General features: G+C 47.8%; 1 protein-coding gene across 2 annotated transcripts; it reads left to right on the forward strand.

Moving 5' to 3' along the window:
• The first annotated feature begins 191 nt into the window (after positions 1 to 191).
• Positions 192 to 21,730, forward strand: ANKRD60 (ankyrin repeat domain 60). 2 transcript variants are annotated; one of them, XM_025185767.2, is made up of 4 exons: positions 192 to 2,600; positions 3,813 to 3,940; positions 6,165 to 6,330; positions 19,922 to 21,730. In XM_025185767.2, the coding sequence occupies exons 1-4, from the start codon at positions 2,345 to 2,347 to the stop codon at positions 20,176 to 20,178; spliced, it is 807 nt and encodes a 268-aa protein (XP_025041552.2). In that variant the 5' UTR covers positions 192 to 2,344; the 3' UTR covers positions 20,179 to 21,730. The 2 variants fall into 2 exon arrangements, with proteins under 2 accessions (XP_025041552.2, XP_025041548.2); XM_025185763.2 differs by having other exon boundaries at positions 193 to 2,600; positions 3,810 to 3,940.
• The last annotated feature ends 204 nt before the right edge of the window (positions 21,731 to 21,934 follow it).

The raw sequence follows: 21,934 nt of genomic DNA on the forward strand, positions 1-21,934 counted from the left end.
ATGGGAACTAATAAATAACTTTTCTTTATTCAGCCTCTCCACACCACTCATGATTTTATATACCTCTATCATATCCCCCCCTCAGTCTCCTCTTTTCTAAACTGAAAAGTACCAGTCACTTTAGCCTCTCTTCATATGGTACCCATTCCAAACGCCCAATCATTTTAGTTGCCCTTTTCTGAACCCTTTCCAAGGCCAAAATATCTTTTTTTTTAGGTGAGATGACCACATCTGTACACAGTATTCAAGATGTGGGTGTACCATAGTTTTATACAGGGGCATTAAGATATTCTGTGTCTTATTTTCTATCCCTTTCTTTATAATTCCTAATATCCTATTTGCCTTTTTGACCTCCGCTGCACACTGTGTGGAAGTTTTCAGAGACCTATCCACGATAACTCCAAGATCTCTTTCCTGATTTGTCGTAGCCAAATTAGCCCCCATCATACTGTACGTATAGTTGGGGTTATCTTTTCCAATGTGCATTACTTTACATTTATCCACATTACATTTAATTTGCCATTTTGTTGCCTATTCACTCAGTTTGGTGAGATCTTTTTGAAGTTCTTCGCAGTCTGCTTCTGTCTTGACTATCTTAAACAGTTTAGTATGGTCCGCAAACTTTACCACCTCACTGCTTACCCCTTTCTCCAGATCATTTATGAATAAGTTGAACAAGATTGGTCCCAGGACTGACCCTTGGGAGCCTAAGAGACGAGGGGACTGGGTAAGAAGGTGGGGTGGGAGAAAGGAGGGTATCCTAGGGTCCATTCACCACTAGGGGCCCTTCCTCCTCCTGGCTCATCTGAGGTTTAGCTATTTCCGGGTGCTGCTCCCTCCTGATGGTCTCTCCACCCAATTTCTTCTCTTACCCTGCAGCCCCTCTTGCTCTAGGACCTGCCACTTCCTCTTCATGACTTGGCCTCTTCATCACTCTGCATGTTTTCCTATTCCAGGGTATCAAAGTTTTTTCTTGGTAACAGTCTCAGGCAGTCTTCCCCTTCATTTCTCCATGCCACTTCTTCCATGGCTGGCAGGAGACCCTGGGCCTGCCCTTTACTCTGGATTCCAGCTCAAGGCCTCTTTCATCAGCAGCCAAGGTCTGTTCTCTCCTGGACCTTACTACCTTTCCCTGAGCCCTCTCCTATCTTTCTGGCCTCCGCAGTTTGCCTGCCCAAACTCCCTCCTCCCAGGCAGAATCTGTAGGCTACTGGTCTCTGTAGTCTCAAACGCACCTTCCTTTTTGCAGGGAGTGACTGCAGACTATTTCCTAATAGTTCCCAGTTGCTCTCAGCTATAGGGCTTGGTTCAGGTCCCTGTTGTTCCCATCTCCCTGAGCTTCATCCTGCTTCCTGGCTCCTCTTCCAGGTGCAGTGTGGGGGAGTTCCCCCTTCTAGGCTTGCGGAGGTGAACACCCTATCACAGGTAGGAAGCTGGTTACTAGCTTTCACCCATCTCCATGTTGCTCTTAAGATCTGTCATCCATTTCTTTCCCACCTCTCCTAGTTCCCTGTGTCTCTCCATAAATGAGTTACAAAGGTCTGACATACTTCGCCCCAGCTGTACTTACTGCTTCTGATCCCACCGTCCTCTCTACTTGTCTCCTCTTCTCAAGGTGCTCCTGCATTCCTTCCCCAGCTCTCCCCTGGATTTATCCCCACAGTCCCTTTGTCCTCTCTTGGGTTCCTCGCCCAATGTGCACCTTTGCTCAGCTTCAAGGACCCACTGTGTATGTTCCCCATTCCTGCCTTCACCTCAGATTCCTCCACATTATCATAAATGATCAATCTCCACGTGTCATCCCCTCTCCTCCCTACCCCCGGCTTCTGTGAAGGAGGCGAAGCTGCTGCTGATGAGGAGCCTGAACTCCTCATCCACTGCCGCAGCTGCTACACTACAAGGTTCCTGCCTTTGCCCTTTGAGCTGGGAGAAGGGAAGGGCTCCAGTCAAGCAGAACAGAGACGTCAGATGCAAGAAGGAAAAGAGTTTGCTGAGTTACTGCTTCCAACAGGTTCTCTCCTTCCCTGGCTGCCCTCCAGCCAACTCCAAGCTATTTGTCATCATCAGTGAAAGTAGGGGGGACGAGACTGAGCAAATAGGTCCTGCTTTAATCACAATGCATGAACCTAGACAGCACATATGTTCAGTAATACACCCCATACCTCTGTGATTGCAGCATGACATCATACTTAAGCTGCCTAGTTCCCTATGATGTCATATGTAGGGTCTTCATCTGAGCCTCATTGTTCATACTGCCCAGACATACTAGGACATGTGGTTGCTTCCCAGGAAACTTCACTTGGAGGGTGTTTAATAGCAACTGGCCCATTGGCAGACGGAGAGAATGGCCACCAACAAGTCCAACCCTGACCCTGCGTTTTGGTCCAGCCCTCAACCCAAGCGTGGAAAGTCTCATGACACAGCCCTGAGTAGCTTGCCCCTCCGGTTCTTCAGCATCAAACTCCACCTGGTTGAAACTAGCGAGACTTTCCCGTTGTCTGGGTGCTACCAAGGCTTGACTGTGAGGAAGCTGAAGCACCACCTGGAGCTGCTGACTGGTGTCCCCCTGCATTTCCAGCGTCTTCAGTATCTGGATGAAGGTTGGGACTCCTATCTTCCTGGGGGGTCTTCAGCCTGGGTTCCTACAACCAATGTCCCCACTTTAAGATCAAGCGCCACCCTGCCAATTCCAGTGATGTTACTGCCTGGATGAAGATCCCAGACCTTCATTCTTTTTTTCCCTTTCCATACTCGGAACCCATCTGCTCCAACTCTTAAGCCATTCCTCCACCATCTCTGGGATAACCCTGTGAGATTTCGACATCCCAATAAGACATAGCTGGTTGGTGGCTTTCCCAAGTAGGTGAGCTGTCCATTTTGGCAGAATTCAACCTTTCGCTATTTTTTTTTAAATTGCCTCTGTGCTTAAGGCTGTGGCGAAACCCTTCCAGTGTGAACAAGAGTGCAAACTCAAGTAGAGACCTCTTCTTCAGTCTGCAGACAGGCCAACCTGCAGCACAGTGTAATGAACAAGATTCTTGGACTGTTTCCCTGCTGCTGTTTAGAACCCAGCGATTACCATCAACTGTTACTTTTGCTGTCAGACTTAATATTTTTTGAGAGTCTCTAGTAATGTTTGTTGGGGTCCCCTACTCAAAGTTCACCTCTACCTTAACACCTATTTTCAAAACAAACCGCTCTTTTCCCCTCTCTGTCCTAGGCACTTTGTTTTTAGAATAAACAAACAGGATGTGTGACACACATGCACCAGACACATACACACTGTATGTATTTTGACTGTATCCCTCGTCACCTCTTACCTTCCTCCCACCATTCCACCTCTCATATATTATGTGTCATCTTAGGTTCTGATCTTTCAGTGAGCTCTGTGTTGAAATGAGCCTACCTAGATGGACCCTTTTGCAGAACCAGGGTTTTAAATGATAAACTATTCCAGGCAAGGAACCTGTGTTTGAATCATAGAATCAAGGATTGGAAGAGATCTCAGGAGATCATCGAGTCCAGCCCCCTGCCCGAAGTTTGTGTTTGCACAGCACCAGCATAATGAGGCATTGCTCTAGGTGCTATTGCAACCTACTTATTAAATAATAAATGAGTGACCAGTAATGCCAGATCAAAGTCCTGTTTAGCAGAGAAAAACGGAGAGATCTTTTAAATGATATCCATCGTCTCATGGCCAGGGAATGTCCCCAGTTGATGTTCATATTCATTTCTCTCAATAGCCCAGCTCTTTGCAAATGGTATCTTGACTTCTTGTATGTGTATGTGTTTTTCTTTATTTCCTCCAGTAGATCTGCCAGATGAGTCTACATTTAAGTACAATGACATTGTCCCTGGCGGAACAATTAGGATAAGCATCTGGCGACAAGATGACTGGGGGCTTCTTGTGGCAGCAGCTGCTGAAGGAGATCTTGCCCAGGTTGCTTCCATTGCTTTTGTAAATGAGGGGTGTGCATTGTACAGAAATTGCAAAAGGGGAGGCTGTTAAAAGATTCATGTACTAGATCAATGTGTTCTGAGAGCAGCAAATTGTGGAGAGGCTGTAAATGGGGTTTTAGGTCAAATGCCAACAGGATGATCTAGAACACCTGCTAATGGTAAAATCCAGTGAAATGTTGACCACATTAATACTCGGAGGTTCAGTACATCCATCCATTTCTGAGGAAAGTTTATAGACAATTGGGGAATGCAGTGAGGATGAACAGCTTTGAGAAGAAGCTCAGGGGAGAAGATCTTTGATGCCAACCTGCTTCTTTTGTTAAGCTATGGCCTTAGTTGTTGTGGGCTTCCTTTTGTCACCAATACAATTTGACTTTTTATTTTAATTTTTTTTGGTAGTGGTAGTTCCCAATTCTTTCCCCTGCCTACAATCATACTACTATTTATTTAATATTCCAACACATGGGAGAGTATTTCTCATTACACATTGCCACTATTTTAAATATCTCCTCTCTTCTGACACTTTTTATCCCCCTGCTTTTCCTGTGGGTAGCAACAATAATAATACTTCATATTTACATCACACTTTTCATCTATATATCACCAAGAGCTTTAGAAAGGGGAGTAAACCTTTATTATAATAGTAGAGCTAGGGGACGCTGGGGCACACAAAATATGCAAGTTGCCGAAAGTCATGTGAGTCAATAGTAGAGCTGTGAATATAGCCCAGCTCATATGGTCCTTGATCCACTAACTCCTGAATCATAGAATCCATTCTAGGCAGTTGGCTAAGGATGCCTTCAAAGCTCATGAAGCTTTCAAAATCAACAGAAGGGAGGGGCTATTGTACAAAATATGCATCTCCATGCTTCCTGGGAGATCTACAGCCATACCATCATGAGCTGTAATTTTTGACTAGCTAAGTAGGCTTTGGCTAGGTCAGGTCTGAGGTGGGAGACCTCTGTGGAACACATGGTCTTCAGTGATTCAGAAGATGGCATTCTTCTCTCTGAATTAGAGGGGATTGTGCTGCAAATTGAAGATCCTGACTAACTGTGGTCATGACATCCCATGGCATGGTAGGAGGGTTCTTTAATCTGGTTGTCTTGGCTACATTCCAACTTGGCTAATTACATTCTTCTCATCTACCTTTCCCCAGTGGTTGGATATGGTTCTTCACTTACTGTCCTACACGGTTGTGTAATGTTGCAATGCAGTTGTAAACAGCTGCTATGTTTTGACCGAAAGGTGTCTATTTCACTGTTAGGTAAAGTGAAATAGTTCATAATATATTTCACTTTAAAGTCCTGATTCATGTTCCTTTTGCACTCAAAATTCCTACTGATTCTGTACCCACTGGGCAATATAGAGGTGGGCCACACAATGCCATGGTGTCTTTTGAAATTAAACACACAGTGTATTATTTTATGAATTATCATTTTAGCTGGTCAAAACATTTCTGACAACTTTTTTCGACCAAAAATTGGGTTTTCAACAAAATTACCCTATAACTCCTATGATTCGTAGTCTCCCTTCACCAGGATGGATGATGATGGTGCGTCATGGCAAATGTCATCTGACCCGAGAACCCAGCCTATTCAGGAGACAGAGCATTAAGCTCCAAAACTACAAATCCAATGAGGCACCATGGCAGCATTTCAGAATTGAAATACTGTATTTTTGGCTTTTGATTTTTCACCAAAACCACAACATTTTTCTATGGAGGTGGGTGGGAGGGAAAATCTTTTCTGATCAGCTGCCTGCCAAGGCTCACTTCAAGTTTAGAATGCAAAACCCTATAGTTTGAGTCTTTATAGGTATCTGTGACTATGTCTACACAGCTGCGTTATTTTGGAATGACTGACATAATTCCAAAATAACATTGTGTGGTTTACACTACAAGCTTTTATTTTGAAATAATGGCGAGCTGGAGGACTTCTTACTCCGATTCATGGTAACCCTCATTTCATGAGGAGCAAAGGAAGTTGAAGGAAGAATATTCTACCTTCGACTTCTTGCTGTGTAGACAGCACCAAAAGCCAAATTAAGCTGTTTCGATTTGAGCCACACAATTGACATAGCTAAAGTTGCGTAGCTTAATTCGACTTTAACCCTGCTGTGTAGACGTACCCTATGTGCCCTTACTATACGAATTGATTGAATGATCAGTCTGTATGTTTCTGATATTTGCATTTTTTTTCCAGCTAATAGGTTTAGGAGTTGTAAAAGGCTCAGAGAGCAGCACTCCAAATTCACAGTTCATGGGACCAGCAGAGAGAAAGGAATGGATCGCGCATCGAGCATTTGTGGCATTATATATTACCAGCCACAGAGGTCATATTGATGCTATACAATTTCTCCTGCAAAATGGTAATATTTATTAATTTTTAAGGGTCCGTTTACGATCTCGACTGATTACCTGCATAAGGCAGGGGTACAATGTTTACTCAGTATTCCTGAATCAAGCATAATGATTTGTGCTTGAACTACAGCGGGCAACTTTTGAAAAGGCATTCAGTTGGGACGAGGAATTCACCTCAGCCCTTGTAAGCCATTCCTGAATTTAATTACCCTTAGTGTTAAAAATGGGCATCTGATTTCCAATTTGAAGTTTTTCTGGCTTCAGCTTCTAGCCACTGGATTGCATTATTAGTTATCGTGTGCATTACCTCTGCAGCTGTCATCACTTTGAGCTGCTGAGTGGCTTCACCAGTCAGGAAGGGGAAAAAACTCCCAGAATTATCCGTTCTTCTTTGGGTGCTTGTTCATGTGCATTCTAATCAGGGGTGCGCACGCTCACGTGCACAGCAGCCGGAAGATTTTTCCCTTAGCAGTTAGCCATAGGATTGGTCTGGGTGCCGGTGGATTGGTGCCATAATGGATTGGTGCCTTGCTGACCCCCTCCTCAGTTCCTTTTTATTGCCAGTGACAGTAGCTGGGACTTCCCCTTGCTTGTCTCTTGCCTCACAAGTGGACTAGCAATTTTCTCAGTCTTCATATATAGTTTAGTAGTTGGTTCACAGGTTAAAAGTTTAGTTAAGCTTCATTATTCTTAGGACAAGTTGTTAGCGTGTCCCCTCCGCCCCCCCCCCCCCATACACCATCCTGTCAATGTCATTCTTCCCAGGGCATGCTTCGTTCTCTAGGTTTCAAGGCTTGTCCGTTGTGCACCAACACACATCTGAAAGTGACACTCACTCCTCCTGTCTGGAATGCCTGGGCAGGGGTCACCAAAAAGACTGCTCATGAGAATGGCTCTGACACCTCAGTCAGATCCAAGCACTGTGGATCCAGCGCCTCGCTCGTCTTCATCTGTCTACAATGCTACGGCATCCACCTTGAAAGAGATGGTGCTGAGGAAGGACTCTGGCAGAGACTGGCCTTGCATGTCACTGTTCAGTATCATACTTGCTCTTGGCACAACTCCCAGGCACCAGGCCAGAAGAAAAGGAGGGTCAAGGGCCACTCTCCAACTTTATGGCCCTCAGATTGACTGGTGCAGGCACCACAGTCGGGCCACAGCACCAAGATGCTGGCTGAGACCGTGTTGAATAGTGTCCATCCCAGGCAGTCGAGTCCTGGCCAGCCTAGCTCACTAATGCCTTCAGGATGCTTACCCACGCCCTCCATGCTGGAGGCGTTTCATGAAGCCCAGAATTTGATGCTCCTTATGGCACCAGATTTACCACCCTCAGGTCACTGTATCAGCACTGCAGCCCCCAATGCAGTCCAAGGGGAAACTGATGATGATGCCAACTAGATTTCCCTCCCCGTATCCTTTAAGGGACTGTGGCAGATCTCCCACCTCTGTAAGATTGACATCCAGAGGTGCAGCTCCCACGTAGTCTCCCTACTCCATATCAGAGTCGGAGTCTGATTCCTATGGATCGGGGTACAGTGGTGCAGGGCCTCAACTTTGCACTACAGGAGGTCTTACCACTCCCAATGGCAGAACTCTCCACAGTGGCCATTGTGGAGCTAAGGGGCCTTTCACCAAGGTCAAGGCAGGGTTCGTGCTCTGGTGTGGAATCAATGACTTTCAGACCTCCACAAGCCATGGAATACTGCTCACAATCAGTGGCTCCAGCACCAAGCATGGCACCGGTGCAAACCACACCAGCACCAGAGCAGCTCACAATCGCTGCAACTTCAGGGGTTGTGAATGCTCTGAATATTTCAACCCTGGCACCAACATCAGTCCTGGCACCAATCGTGCTGTTGGATTTGCAACCAACACCGGCACCGACAGTGCGCTCAACATCAGGACACTCAGACTTTGTCCAGGATGGCTTCAGCAGCATCATCTGCTATACCATCAATAGCACTGGGCCTTTATACATTGCTGGTTCCGACAGGCCATAGAGACCCTGCTGGGGGCGATGGTAGAGAGCAGCCACCTCTGTTGCCATAATCATTCTCTTCCTTGCCTGACAAGATCTTATCAGGCTTGTCTGTGCCCTAGAGGACCCTCATGTTTTGCCAGGGCTGGGTTTTCTGGGAGAAGAAGTGATCAGCGACACCGACCCAATGTGAAGTGACCAGCGACACCTCCACTATCCTGTAATTGGATCTGGCAGACTGGGATGCCACCCTCGACTTAAAGAGCACTTACTATCAGATAGCAATCACACAGGCGTACAGGAATTACCTGAGGTTTGTGGTGAATGGCATTCACTACTAATTCATAGTACAGGCAGTCCCCGGGTTACATGGATCCGACTTACATCGGATCCCTACTTACAAACGGGGTGAGGCTACCCTGCACTAGCTGCTTCCCCCCAGCAGACCAGGGAGACGCGAAGCTAGCGCCCCCCGCCAGCAGACCAGGGAGACGCGGAGCGGCTTTTCTCAGCTTTCACCTCAGCTTGAGAATAAAGGACTGAGGGAAGTGAGGTGTGGGAGAATAAAACTGAGCTCTGGAGAAATGTTTGGCTAGAGTTTCCCCTACAATATGTACCAGTTCCGACTTACATACAAATTCAACTTAAGAACAAACCTACAGTCCCTATCTTGTACGTAACCCGGGGACTGCCTGTACTTCCTTTTGGCCTATTGGCAGCTCCCTGCATTTTTCCCCAAGTGCATGGTGATGTCTGCAGCTTACCTTCATAGACATCACATTCAAATGTTTCCTTACCTCCACGATTGGCTGATCAAAGCCTGCTCCATCATTCAGCTAGTGTTTCATTCACGTTTATTAGGTCTACATTCAACAACCTAGATTTCCTGCTGAACAAGGCAAGACCTACTCTGTTACCAGTTCAGAGAATAGTTTTTATAGAGGCAGTCCTGGAATCAACTCAAGCCAGGGCATTTCTGCCTCAGTTTAGGTTTCAACTTCTATCTGACCTCATTTTCACTCTACATTGGTTCCCCATAACCACAGTGAGTAACTATCTCAAGCTGCTCCAACACGTCTACCTGCTTGGGCGATTGAATGAAGGTAGGGCTAGGGGAGGCAAGCCCTTAGCCCCAGCCCTGCCCCTTCTGGCAAGGCCCTGCCTTCACGGGAGCCTAGACCCCTCCCCTTCACATCACAGGGAGGTAGGGCAGCGCACTGCCCTCTCTTCCCCTCACTCCCCAGCACTGGGCACCCAACCATTAATAATGCTGGTTACAGACACCTTAGACTTAGGTTGGGGAGCTCATCTGGGGGTCTCTAGATGCAGGGTCTTTGGTCCCCAGACAATTTGAGACTACACATCAATGCCAGGGAGCAAGGGGCAGTTTGCCTAGCTTTTCAGGCCTTCCAGTCTCACTTGTCAGGACATTGTGTGTCAGTCATGATGGACAATACAATGGTGATGTTCCTCTCCCCTGTGCTAAGAAGCCCTCCTTCTCTGGGACTTCTGTTTAAAACATTTTATTCTTCTGCAAGCTTCATACCTACTGGAGATGCAGAATGAATTGGCAGATTGCCTCAGGAGGTCATTTCAGGGCGACAAATGGTCTCTGCATCCAGATGTCATGATCTCAATCTACCAAAGCTGGGGTTTTCCCTAAATGAACCCATTCACCATGAAATCCAACCGGAGGTGCCAGCAGTTCTGCTCCTTCCAGAACCAGAGCCCAGGGTCAATGGCAGATGTGTTTCTCCTTCTGTGGTTGGACCCTCTACTGTATGCCTTCCAATCCATATGTCTCATTCACAAAGTACTACTCAAGATCAGGAGGGAAGAGCCTTATGTCCTATTGATCGCAGCAGCCTGTGTGCATCAACATTGGTACATGTCTCTGCTAGAAATGTCAGTGCAGGATACAATAACCCTGCCATTCCACCCAGATTTGCTGACATGGGAACCTGGGCATCTCCATCCAGACCAGCAGATATTGCACTTCATGGCCTGAAAACTCCGAGGCTGACCCCATTGGAGATGTCCTGCTCAGACCAGGTCAGGCAAGTCCTCCTTGGTAGAAGAAAGGCATTCACACGGGCTAAGTACCTTACCAAGTGGAAGAGGTTCTCTGTCTAGTCTATTCAGCATAGTGTCTCCTCATTGCAGGTATCAATGCCTCTAATTCTGGATTACCTTCTCAGCCTTACACAGCAACATCTATAGACAATCCTCCACAAAGGTTCACTTGGCTGCCATTTCAGCATTCCATCTGGGGGGGCTCATCTGTATTCTCAAACTCATTAGCTAATTGATTCCAGCTGTGCTTGGAAAGACTACCCCCCAGATCCATCAACCTCCCTTTCCCTGGTTCCTTAATCCAGTTGTTTCAAGACTCATGGGGCCTCCATTTGAACCTCTAGCCACTTGTTTCCTCCTATACCTTTCTTATAAGGTAGTGTTTCTGGTTGCTGTTACTTCCACAAGGATAGTCTCAGAGCTGAGAGCTCTCTTGGCAGAGCCTCAGTAAACTACCTTTTTAAGGCCCAGGTTCAACTCCGCCCACATCTGGCCTTCCTGCCAAAGGCGGTACATCTTTCTGCTGGTGTTTTACCCCACTCTAGTGCTAGAGAACAGAGTCTCCATACTCCTGACATCTGTAGGGTGCTGGCCTTTTACACTGATAGAATGAAACTCTTTAGGAAGTCACCACAGCTCTTTCTCACGGAGGACAGAATGACAGGCCAGCCAATATCGTCTCATTATATCTCTACATGGATAGTGTCCTGTATCAAGGAATGCGACGGCCTCGTGGGTATATCCCCACCTCCACTCACGGCACACCCCGCTAGGGTCCAGGCTTCTTCCATTACATATCTTTGCTGCACTCTGTGCAATCATACAGCAGTCTAGAGATGATGTAGAGTTTGGGTGGGCAGTGCTCCAATCAGTGCAGAACTCCCGTCCCACCTCCTAGACTTGGGCCATGAGTCACCTGATTGGAATGCTCATGAACAAGGACTTGAAGAAGAAAAGATGGGTATGTGCTTTTTGTAACTGGTGTTCTTCGAGATGTGTTGTTCATGCCCATTCCAATGCCCACCCTCCTCCTCTGTTGGAGTAGCCGGCAAAAAGGAACTGAGGAGAGGGAAGGTGGGCAGAGCCCTATATCGTATGTCATAATGGCGCGACTCCAGGGGCACCCAAACTGACCCTACAACTGGCTGCTAGGGGAACAATCTTCTAGCTACTGTGCACATGCACACACCTGATTGGAATGGGCATGAACACGTTTCAAAGAACACCAGTTATGAATGGTACGTTACTGTCTTTTTAAGGCCTGACCTTCTGGGCTTGCCTGGTCACAAACTAAAGTAAACCAACTGAAAACCACTAAACAGTAACCCCCAGAGATTTCCTCTGCTAGCAACCAGCCTGTCTCTCTCGAGACACTCCCTTCCTTTTAGAGTCACCTTTTGTACTCTGCCTGGAGCAGCCATGAGTTGAGCAGATTAACAGTTTTCAGTCTGCAGCATCTTAGAGACTAACAAAACAATGTAGATGGTATCATGAGCTTTCGTGGGCACAACCTAAATCCAGTATCTCCTCCCCACTCCTCATCCCCTGTTTTCTTTGGAGAATCTGCTAATAGAGACTAAATGGATGATTTGTTTCCATGCTCTAACCTATATATAATTTAACTGCCCTGCTGGTCCTATGAAAATTGACCATGAAAATAAGATGGAGCTGGGCAATCCTCCGCAGTGCGTGTAGAAGATGCTGCCCATGTGCTTTTTTTGTGATGGGCTCCTTGGCATTCTCGTAGGTGAACCTCAGTGCCCCCGAGGCTATTGACTGGCTTCTCAAGACTATTTAGCTGGTGTTTTCCCCTTGTCTAGCTTGTCTTGCCCATGGGCAATCGATACGTGGGAAATCACACACTTTGTCATAAGCCATGAAAAGCCAGAGGTTTGGTCTCAGGTTGTTTCAGCGCTGGGCAAAAGCTGGGTCAGTCATAGAATCATAGAACCATAGAGCTGGAAGAGACCTCAGAAGGTCATCAAGTCCAGCCCCCTGCTCTAGGCAGGACCAATCCCAACTAAATCAACCGGGCCAGTGCTTTGTCAAGCTGAGACTTAAACACCTCTAGGGATGGAGACTCCACTACTTCTCTAGGTAACCCATTCCAGTGCTTCACTACCCTCCTAGGCTGTGTCTACACTGCACCCCTTTTCCGGAAAAGGGATGCAGATTAGACACTTTGGAATAGCAAAATCTGCGGGGGATTTAAATATCCCCCGCAGTATTTGCATTAACATGGCTGCCGCTTTTTTCCGGCTTGGGGATAAGCCGGAGAAAAGCGCCAGTCTAGACGTGATTCTCCGGAAAATAAGCCCTTTTCTGGAGGATCTTTTATTCCTACACGGTACCCTCGGATGCAGTAAGTCCGGACCCATGGATTTGTGTACGTTTAGCTTTTCTAAATAGTTCCTAACCTGTTCTTTACCCACCAAGGGCTGTCCATCTTCATCCCATCTTGTGTCACTTAGCCCACCTTGTCCGTGAATACAGATGCAAATAAAGCATTGAGTACCTCAGCTTTCCCCACATCATCTGTCATTAGGTTACCTCCTTCATCCAATAGGGGCCGCACACCCTCTCTGATCACCTTCTTCTTGTTAACATGCCTGTAGAAACCTTTCTTGTTATCCTTCACATCCTTAGCTAGTCGCAATTCCATTTGTGCTTTCGCCTTCCTGATAACCCCTCCCTGGTCATTTGTCCAAATTTCCACTTTTTGTAAGCTTCCTTTTTGTACTTAAGTTGACCAAGGATTTCCCCTGTAAGCCAATCCGGTCTCCTACCATGTTTGCCTCTCTTGCTACACATCGGGATGGTTACTTTCTGTGCCTTCAATCAGGCTTCTTTAAAATACTGCCAGCTGTCCTGAACTCCTTTCCCCTTCATGTTAGCATCCCAGAGGATTCTGCCCATGAGGTCTCTGAGGGAGTCAAAATCTCCTTTTTTGAAGTCCAAGGTGTGTATTTTACTACTCTCTTTTCTTCCTTTGGTCAGGATCCTGAAATCTACCATCTCATGATCACTGCTTCCCAGGTTGTCACCCACCTCTACTTCCCCTATTAGTTCCTCTCTGTTTGTGAGCAGATGGTCAAGCTGCGCATGGCCCCTGGTCTGATCCTTCAGCACTTGTGTCAAGAAGTTATCCCCAACATTCTCCAAAAACTTCCTGGATTGCCTGTATACTGCCATATTGGTTTCCCAACAGATGTCAGGGTGATTAAAGTTGCCGATGAGAACCAGGGCCTGCGATCTGGAAGCTTCTCTCAGTTGTCCGAAGAAAGCCTCATCTACCTCATACACCTGATTCGGTGGCCTGTAGCAGACACCAACCACAACATCACAGCTGTTGTTTGCTCCTTTAAACTTAACCCATAGACAGGTTTTTCTCCCTCTTTATACTGGCGTTCAGAGCAGTCGTAGTGCTCTCTTACATATAGTGCAACTCCTTCTCCTTTTCTCCCCTGCCTGTTCTTCCTGAACAGTCTATACCCTTCCATGACAGCGCTCCAGTCATGCGAGTCATCCCACCAAGTCTCTGTTATCCCAATTAAATCATATTTCTTGGACTGGGCCAGGGCCTCCAGTTCTTCGTGTTTGTTGCCCAGGCTTCTCACATTAGTGTACAAACACCTCAGGTAACCAGTTGATTGCCCTATCTTCTCCATTCGAATCAGGGGCTTCCTTTCTTGCTCGTTCCTCTCTGCATTTCTTCCCACTCCCCTCAGGGTTTTGGTCACTGTCCCCCGACGAACCTAGTTTAAAGCCCTCCTCACTAGGTTTGCAAGCCTGCCCGTGAAGATGCTCCTTCCTCTCTTCATTAGATGGATCCCATCTCTTCCTAACAATCCTTGTGCCCGGAACAGAGTCCCGTGGTTGAAGAAATCAAAGCCCTCTCTGTGACACCACCTGCGCAACCACGCATTTACATCCTCAATTCGACAATCCCTGCCTAGTCCTTTCCCTTCAACAGGGAGGATGGACGAGAACACCACTTGCGCTCCGAATTCTTGGATCCTTCTTCCCAGCGCTACATAATCCACAGTAACCTGCTCAAGATCATTCTTGGCCGTATCATTAGTTCCCACGTGGAGAAGGAGGAAGGGGTAACGATCCGAAGGTTTGATCAGTTTGGTAAGCCTCTCAGTCACATCCTGAATGCGAGCTCCCGGTAAGCAGCACACCTCTCGAGATTCCAGGTCCGGACGGCAGATGGATGTCTCAGACCCTCTTAGGAGGGAGTCTCTGACCACCACCACCCGTCGTTTTCTTTTGGGGGTGGTGGCCATGGAACCCCCATCCCTAGGACTACGCATCCCATGCCTTCCAGTAGATGGTGTTCCCTTCCGGTTTCTTCCTTGTGAGGTCCCTTCCAAAGCATTCAGCACTGCAGAGCCTGTGGAGAAACCCTAATTGCTTTCAGGCTATGTTAGTTCGAATTAACTTTCATAGGCGTTGCACAGGCAAACCGCTAGTTCGAACTTAATTCGAACTAGCAGAGCGCTTAATTCGAACTAGGTAAACCTCATTCTACGAGGACCAACGCCTAGTTCGAATTAAGTAGTTTGAATTAAGGGCTGTGTAGCCACTTAATTCAAACTAGTGGAAGGCTAGCCCTTCCCAGCTTGCCCTGGTGGCCACTCTGGGCACAACCAGGGAAACTCGTCAGCCCCCCTCCCGGCCCCGGAGCCCTTAAAGGGGCACGGTCTGGCTATGGTGCCCGTGCCAGGTGCAAGCCTGCCAGCACCCAGCCAGCAGACCCTGCACCTGGCACAGCACGAGCCAGCCACCTGCTGCCACCCAGCCCTCCGCCTCTTCCCGGGACCAGGTGGCGGCTCCCAGGAGCCTGCCCAGGTCCGCAAGAAGTGGGCGCCCACCTGATCTAGTGCGGACATCGTGGACTTCATCCTGGTTTGGAGGGGAGGCCTCCAACATCCTCAATCTCCGCACTAGGCACAGGAAAGTGGCCGTCTAGGGCAGGATAGCTGCCAGCTTGGCCACCAAAGGCCACATGCGAACCCAGAAGCAGGTTTGCATGAAAATCAAGGTGGTCCAGTGAGACCCCTCCCAACCCTGAGCCCTGAGCTTAGAACATAAGAACGGCCATACTGGGTCAGACCAAAGGTCCATCTAGCCCAGTAGTCTGTCTGCCGACAGCGGCCAACACCAGCTACCCTGGAGGGGTTGGACCGAAGACAATGACCAAGCCATTTGTCTCGTGCCATCCATCTCCAACCTTCCACAAACAAAGGCCAGGGACACCATTCCTACCTCCTGGCTAATAGCACTCCATGGACCCAACCTCCATAACTTGATCTAACTTCTCTTTAAACTCTGTTATAGTTCTAGCATTCACAGCCTCCTGTGGCAAGGAGTTCCACAGGTTGACCATTTGCTTTGTGAAGAAGAACTTTCGCTTATTAGTTTGAAGCCTGCTACCCATTCATTTCATTTAGTGTCCTCTAGTCCTTCTATTATGGGAACTAATGAAGAACTTTTCTTTATGCACCCTCTCCACACCACTCATGCTTTTATATACCTCTATCATATCTCCCCTCAGTCTCCTCTTTTCTAAGCTGAAAAGTCCCAGTCTCTTTAGCCTCTCTTCATATGGGACCTGTTCCAAATCCCTCATCATTTTAGTTGCCCTTTTCTGAACCTTTTCCAAGGCCAAAACATCTTTTTTGAGGTGAGGAGACCACGTCTGTACACTGTACTGAAGATAGGGTTTACCATAGTTTTATACTTCCCCTCCTCCTCCTTCCCCTGGCTTCCCCCTTCCAGCTCCCTCCTCCCAGGTTTCCCCCTCCCTTCTCCCACCCTCTCTCTTCCCCTCTCCCACCTCCTTTTCCCAGTCTTCCCAGAGGCTAATCCCCCTCCCCAGTTTTGTTAAATAAAGACAGTTTCTATTTTTGAACACGTGTCCTTTATTTTGTACATCAGGAAGGGGGGCAAGGGAGGGGTAAGTGGAAGGAAGTGAGGGAGCACTGAGGTATGAGCCCCCGATGGGGAGGACTGGGATGGTTCTGCAGGCTCCTCGGGGTGGAAGCTCTCCTGCAGCCCCCCGATTGACCCCCCCCCCCCAGATGGCAGCCTGAGGGAAGTGCAGCCGAGCTGATGGCCGAGTGCTGTGATGTGCCCAGTGTGGGCACTCAGGGCACTCCAAGGGTATGTCTACACTACAAAGTTAATTCAAACTAACAGACGTTAGTTTGAATTAACTTTCATAGGCGCTACACTAGCGCTCCGCTAGTTCGAACTTAATTCAAACTAGTGGAGCGCTTAGTTCGAACTAGGAAAACCTCATTTTACGAGGATTAAGCCTAGTTCGAACTAGCTAGTTCGAATTAAGGGGTGTGTAGCCCCTTAATTCGAACTAGTGGGAGGCTAGCCCTCCCCAGCTTTCCCTGGTGGCCACTCTGGCCAACACCAGGGAAACTCGTCTGCCCCCCTCCCGGCCCCGCACCCCTTAAAGGGGCACGGGCTGGCTACGGTGCCCGTGCCAGGTGCAAACCTGCCAGCACCCAGCCAGCAGACCCTGCACCTGGCATAGATCGAGCCACCCACCCGATGTCCCCCAGCCCTCCCTCTCTTCCCGGGACCAGGCTGGCGGCTCCCGGGAGTTTGCCCGGGACCGCAAGAGGCGGGCACCCGCCTGGGCTAGTGCAGACATCGTGGACCTCGTCCATGATCTCTGCACTAGGCACAGGAAAGTGGCCATCTAGGGCAGGATAGCTGCCAGCCTGGCCACCCAGGAGCAGGTGTGCAAGAGAATCAAGGGGGTCCACTGAGACCCCCGACTCTGAGCCCTGAGCTTACAATGGCCGTCCTGGGTCAGACCAAAAGTCCATTTAGCCCAGTAGCCTGTCTGCTAACAGCGGCCAACCCTAGGGACCCTGGATAGGATGGACCGAAGACAGTGACCAAGCCATTTGTCTCGTGCCATTCCTCTCCAGCCTTCCACAATCCTTGGGCAGGGACACCACTCCTATCCCCTGGCTAATACCACTCTATGGACCCAACCTCCATGACTTGATCTCACTTCCCTTTAAACTCTGTTCTAGTTCTAGCCTTCACAGCCTCCTGCAGCAAGGAGTTCCACAGGTTGACTCTTTGCTTTGTGAAGAAGAACTTTCTGTTACTAGTTTGAAGCCTGCTACCCATTCCTTTCCTTTGGTGTCCTCTAGTCCTTCTTTATGGGAACTAATGAAGAACTTTTCTGTATGCATCCTCTCCACCCCACTCATGCTTTTAGAGACCTCTATCCTGTCCCCCCTCCGTCTCCTCTTTTCTAAGCTGAAAAGTCCCAGTCTCTTTAGCCTCTCTTCATATGGGACCTGTTCCCAACCCCTGATCATTTTAGTTGCCCTCCCCTCTCCCAGCCTGTCTCTTCCCCTCTCCCACCTCCTTTTCCCAGTCTCCCCCAATTTTGTTCAATAAAGAGAGATTCCATTTTGGAAGACACGTTATCTTTATTTTGTACATCAAGAAGAGGGGCTAGGGAAGGGTAAGTGGAAGGAGGTGAGGGAGGAATGGGGTATGAGCCCCCGATGGGGAGGACTGTGCTGGCTCTGCGGGCTTCTGGGGGTGGAAGCTCTCCTGCAGCCCCCCAATTGTCCCCTCTCCCCAGATGGCAGCCTGCGGCAAGTGCAGCCGGTCTGATGGCCGAGTGCTGTGATGTGCCCAGTGTGGGTACTCAGGGCACTCCAAGCCAGGACTGCTTTGCAAGCGGGGAACCCCTGAGAACTGTCTGTCCGGGGTGGGTGTCGGGACCCTTTAAGCACAGCCCTCGGCTAGCCTGAGACAGCATCTCCACGCTCTAAGTCCTCCTCTGATGCCCTGCCAGCACTGCTTCCGGCCATCCTTAACCCCGGTTCAGGGTCCACTTAATGTGGACGCGCTATTTCGAATTAGAAAAATGCTAATTCGAACTAGTTTTTAGTTCTAGATGCGTTAGTTCGAATTAGCTTAGTTCGAATTAACTAATTAGAACTAAGTTAGTTCGAAGTAGTGCTGTAGTGTAGACATACCCTTAGAAAGCCCCAATAACAACACATACTTCCCTCAAGAGTCCTGTATCTGCTTCTCCTTTACCTGGAGAACTCCCTCAAATGCGTTTTTGTATTTTTTTTATATCTTTCCACTATGATACTAAGAGCTTGATCCAAAGGGCATTGGGGAAAAAATGGATCCTTTCTAATGACTTCACTGGGGTTTAGAGCAAGTTGTATGCCAGCGCTAGTGTGTGCTGTGATCCAGCCCGTACACTTGCCCTTCAGTACTGTATGAGTATCACTCCATCACTGTTTTGCTTCTGGTGAGGTAAACTCCATCATGACCCACTGCGCTCAGATCCTGAAGTCAGTTGCTTTCAACCACAATACTCGACCCCACCACTGATATCAAGCTGGGAACTACGTGTCCTATAGAGTGCAGGTTTTGTGCCTACCATTAAACATTTTCCTTATACTGTATCTTTGACTGTCCTGAATCTTACCAATGACACACTGGTTCTGTTGGGGAAATGGGATTCTTGATGTTAAAGAGACATTAATACAGTTTAATCTTGAGTATTAACACATGGCACTGAAGAGCATCCCCTGATGTATTTATAACATGGGTTCAGCTGCACCTATTCAGGCTGGAATTCCATCAAAAGGGTCTAGTGATCCCGTTCAGCACATGAGCAAAGCGTGAGTGGTCTACTCATGTCACCCGAACCCCCTAAATGGAAGGACATTTCTTTATCATCACAGGCACGTCTTACTGTGGAGTTGCTAAGGGGGGAGGAAAAAGACCACCACTGCTCTTCCAATGCAAGGTTCTCACCCCCAAACTTGATTAAGATGATGGTTCCCTTCCTGATCATCATCTCGTCATGGTTTGATCTGCCCCCAGAAGCGCCAGACAAACAATCTGGGTAATGAATGATTCTTCACATGCCCTACATAAGCAAAGGGCAGACCCTGGTGCACTGCACAGAACAGGTGCAACAGTTCTCAGAAGTGATGCTCCCCAGAGCCAAGGCAGAGAGAGCATTTGGCTTATAGACATTTATTAATTTAAATAAGGGTGATTAAATTCTCCTTTAGAAAGGATCTTGAATAAATGTTCACCTTCCGCAAACATGCCAGGAGAAGTGCACTCCCCTTTTATTGGACTCTGAGAGTATATCTACACACAATTTTTATTTCCGGAGAAGGCTGCAAATAGCACTGCACATTTGCATTTTTCCTCCATTTTTTTCCCCGGAAGACACTCTTCCAGTATTTACCTGCATCTATACACAGCCGAATTTCAAAATAATTTGAAAGACCCCTTATTTTGAAAGACCCCTTATTCCTCCTCCAATGAGGTTTACAGGGGTCTTTCAAAATAGAGGTTTATTTCAAAATTTGGCTGTGTGTAGATGCAGGTAAATACCAGAAGAGTGTCTTCCGAAAAAAAAGGAGGAAGTATGCAAATGTATGGTGCAAATTTGCATCCTTCTGCCGAAATAAAAATTGTGTGTAGAGACATACTCTGAGTGTGCGTTCTGTTTTCTGCAGGGGCAAATTTGCATTCTAAAACACCGCTGGGAAGGACAGCTCTTCACGCAGCCACCGTCATGGGCCGATGTGACTGCATTGACCTGCTCCTCAGCTGGGGGGCACTACCCTTTGCCCCAGACAACGAGGGACAGACAGCGATGAGCCTAGCTCGCCTCTGGGGCCAGAAGCAGAGCGAACGCAGACTGTTCCATTTCCAGTGGCAGCAGAGATCAACGGGCACCGTGCCACCCTCCCCAAGTCAGAGCTTACATTAGAAGTTGGATTCCAGGACAAAGAGGTCTCAGTCACGTGCTGAAATACACGTGAGCTAATTAATTTAGTGCTGGCCAATTTCAGGGGAGAATCACTAATTCTTCCGGAAAGCCATGCTTTAAATATTGCGGTAGGGGGGAGAGGGTGGGGAATCTGTCTGATTCATGTACTAAATTAACTCTTGCATTGGTGATACTGCAGCCTTGATGACTGAACGCTTGACAGCACAGCTACCAGATAGACTCTTAATTTGTTGGCTATAGGGATCTGGAAAATTGTTACATAGCCATTTCAGCCATTTAATTAACAGTGCTTCCTAGTGAGAGCTCAGACCTGCCTGTGAACTCTCCTTGGAATGTGCTCATTGTTGAGGTCATTTTCTGAGGGTTGGCACTAGGTGGTGACAGTGTTGTCAAGTGGGTAGAGCAGGAGGGCTAGGAACTAGGAGTCCTAGGTTTTGAACCCCATTTTGCTGACTTGCTAGGTAATGTCTGGCAGGTCACGTAAGTCTTGCTTTATTCAGATGTGGGGGTTCTAGTCCCATGACTGTGTGTAAATCAGGTGCACAGGCAAGTGACTAATTATAGTCACTGGCGGGTGCAATAAGGATAATTGTGCATGGAAATTAGACAGGCCATTGGATCCCCAGCTTTTTAAACAATTAGACCTGGAGGAGGGTGCAGCACTTAAGGGAATGACACACCCAGCTCCCATGGACTTTCAAGAGGCATTGAGCACTTAATGTGGACACATTAAAAATCCCACTTTAATTTTTGCAGTCCCATTTTCAAGAACCCACCACCAGATCTTCCAAGAGCTCTGCTCTCATTTAGGTACCTAAACAAGGGGCAGATTTTCTAAAGTCCTCACCCCCTAGCAGCTCCTATTGGAAATCTGCCCTTCAGGTTTACTAAATGCCTCCAGATCTAGCAGCTAATGATTAGGCAACAGATGTAGTTTTCAATCCGAGCTGAGCACTCCTGAAAACCTGCCCCATAACCTGTTTGCTTGGTGGGCTCTATGCATACCCAGCACCCTTTGTAAATGGCAACAAAGCAATTCATTCATTGGTCCTTGTGTCCACCCAAAGTTATCTTAATTTGCTCAAGAGATGGCGCGAGCACAACCAATTGAAATAGCTCGTGGGTGGACTTCAGAAGGTGGAGGAGTTTTTATGAAGAGGTAAAATGAGCACAGCCCAAACGTGATGGACAACAGAGGATTGTCCTGGATCATGTCAATAGGTGGCTCAGCAGCATCTCTGAGATACTGGAATGTGAATTGACTTCAGAGTTTGTAACCAGTTCTGCTATGGATTTTACTCCATGTCCTTACCAAGTTATTTGGGGGGAAATCCATGAAGAAACTGGGCTATTGCGACTCAAAGCATCATGGGTCCCAGGTCAATCACAGACACAGCACTCTGATCCACAAAGCTGCGTTAAATGCCTCTGCGCCCTGTGCCAGGAATAGGGAACCCTAAGCTACAGGGGCATTCCCTGCCGGTCCCAATGATTGTTCGCTATGGATAAATACTGAACTACCCTGCATCAGTGCCCCTGCTCTAGTCCCTCGGGGTATGTCTACACTTGCCCCCTAGTTCGAACTAGGGAGGCAATGAAGCATACCGAAGTTGCTAATGAAGCGCGGGATTACCTTGTGCAATGAGGAGTAACAGTTAATTTGAGGGCAGGGTTTTGGATCGGACTACCGTGTCTACACGCGGCAAGTTAATTCGGGCTACCGGGTTTTTAAAAT

The sequence above is a fragment of the Pelodiscus sinensis genome, chromosome 18 (assembly GCF_049634645.1).
Source record: "Pelodiscus sinensis isolate JC-2024 chromosome 18, ASM4963464v1, whole genome shotgun sequence".
In the NCBI taxonomy this organism is placed as follows: domain Eukaryota; kingdom Metazoa; phylum Chordata; order Testudines; family Trionychidae; genus Pelodiscus; species Pelodiscus sinensis.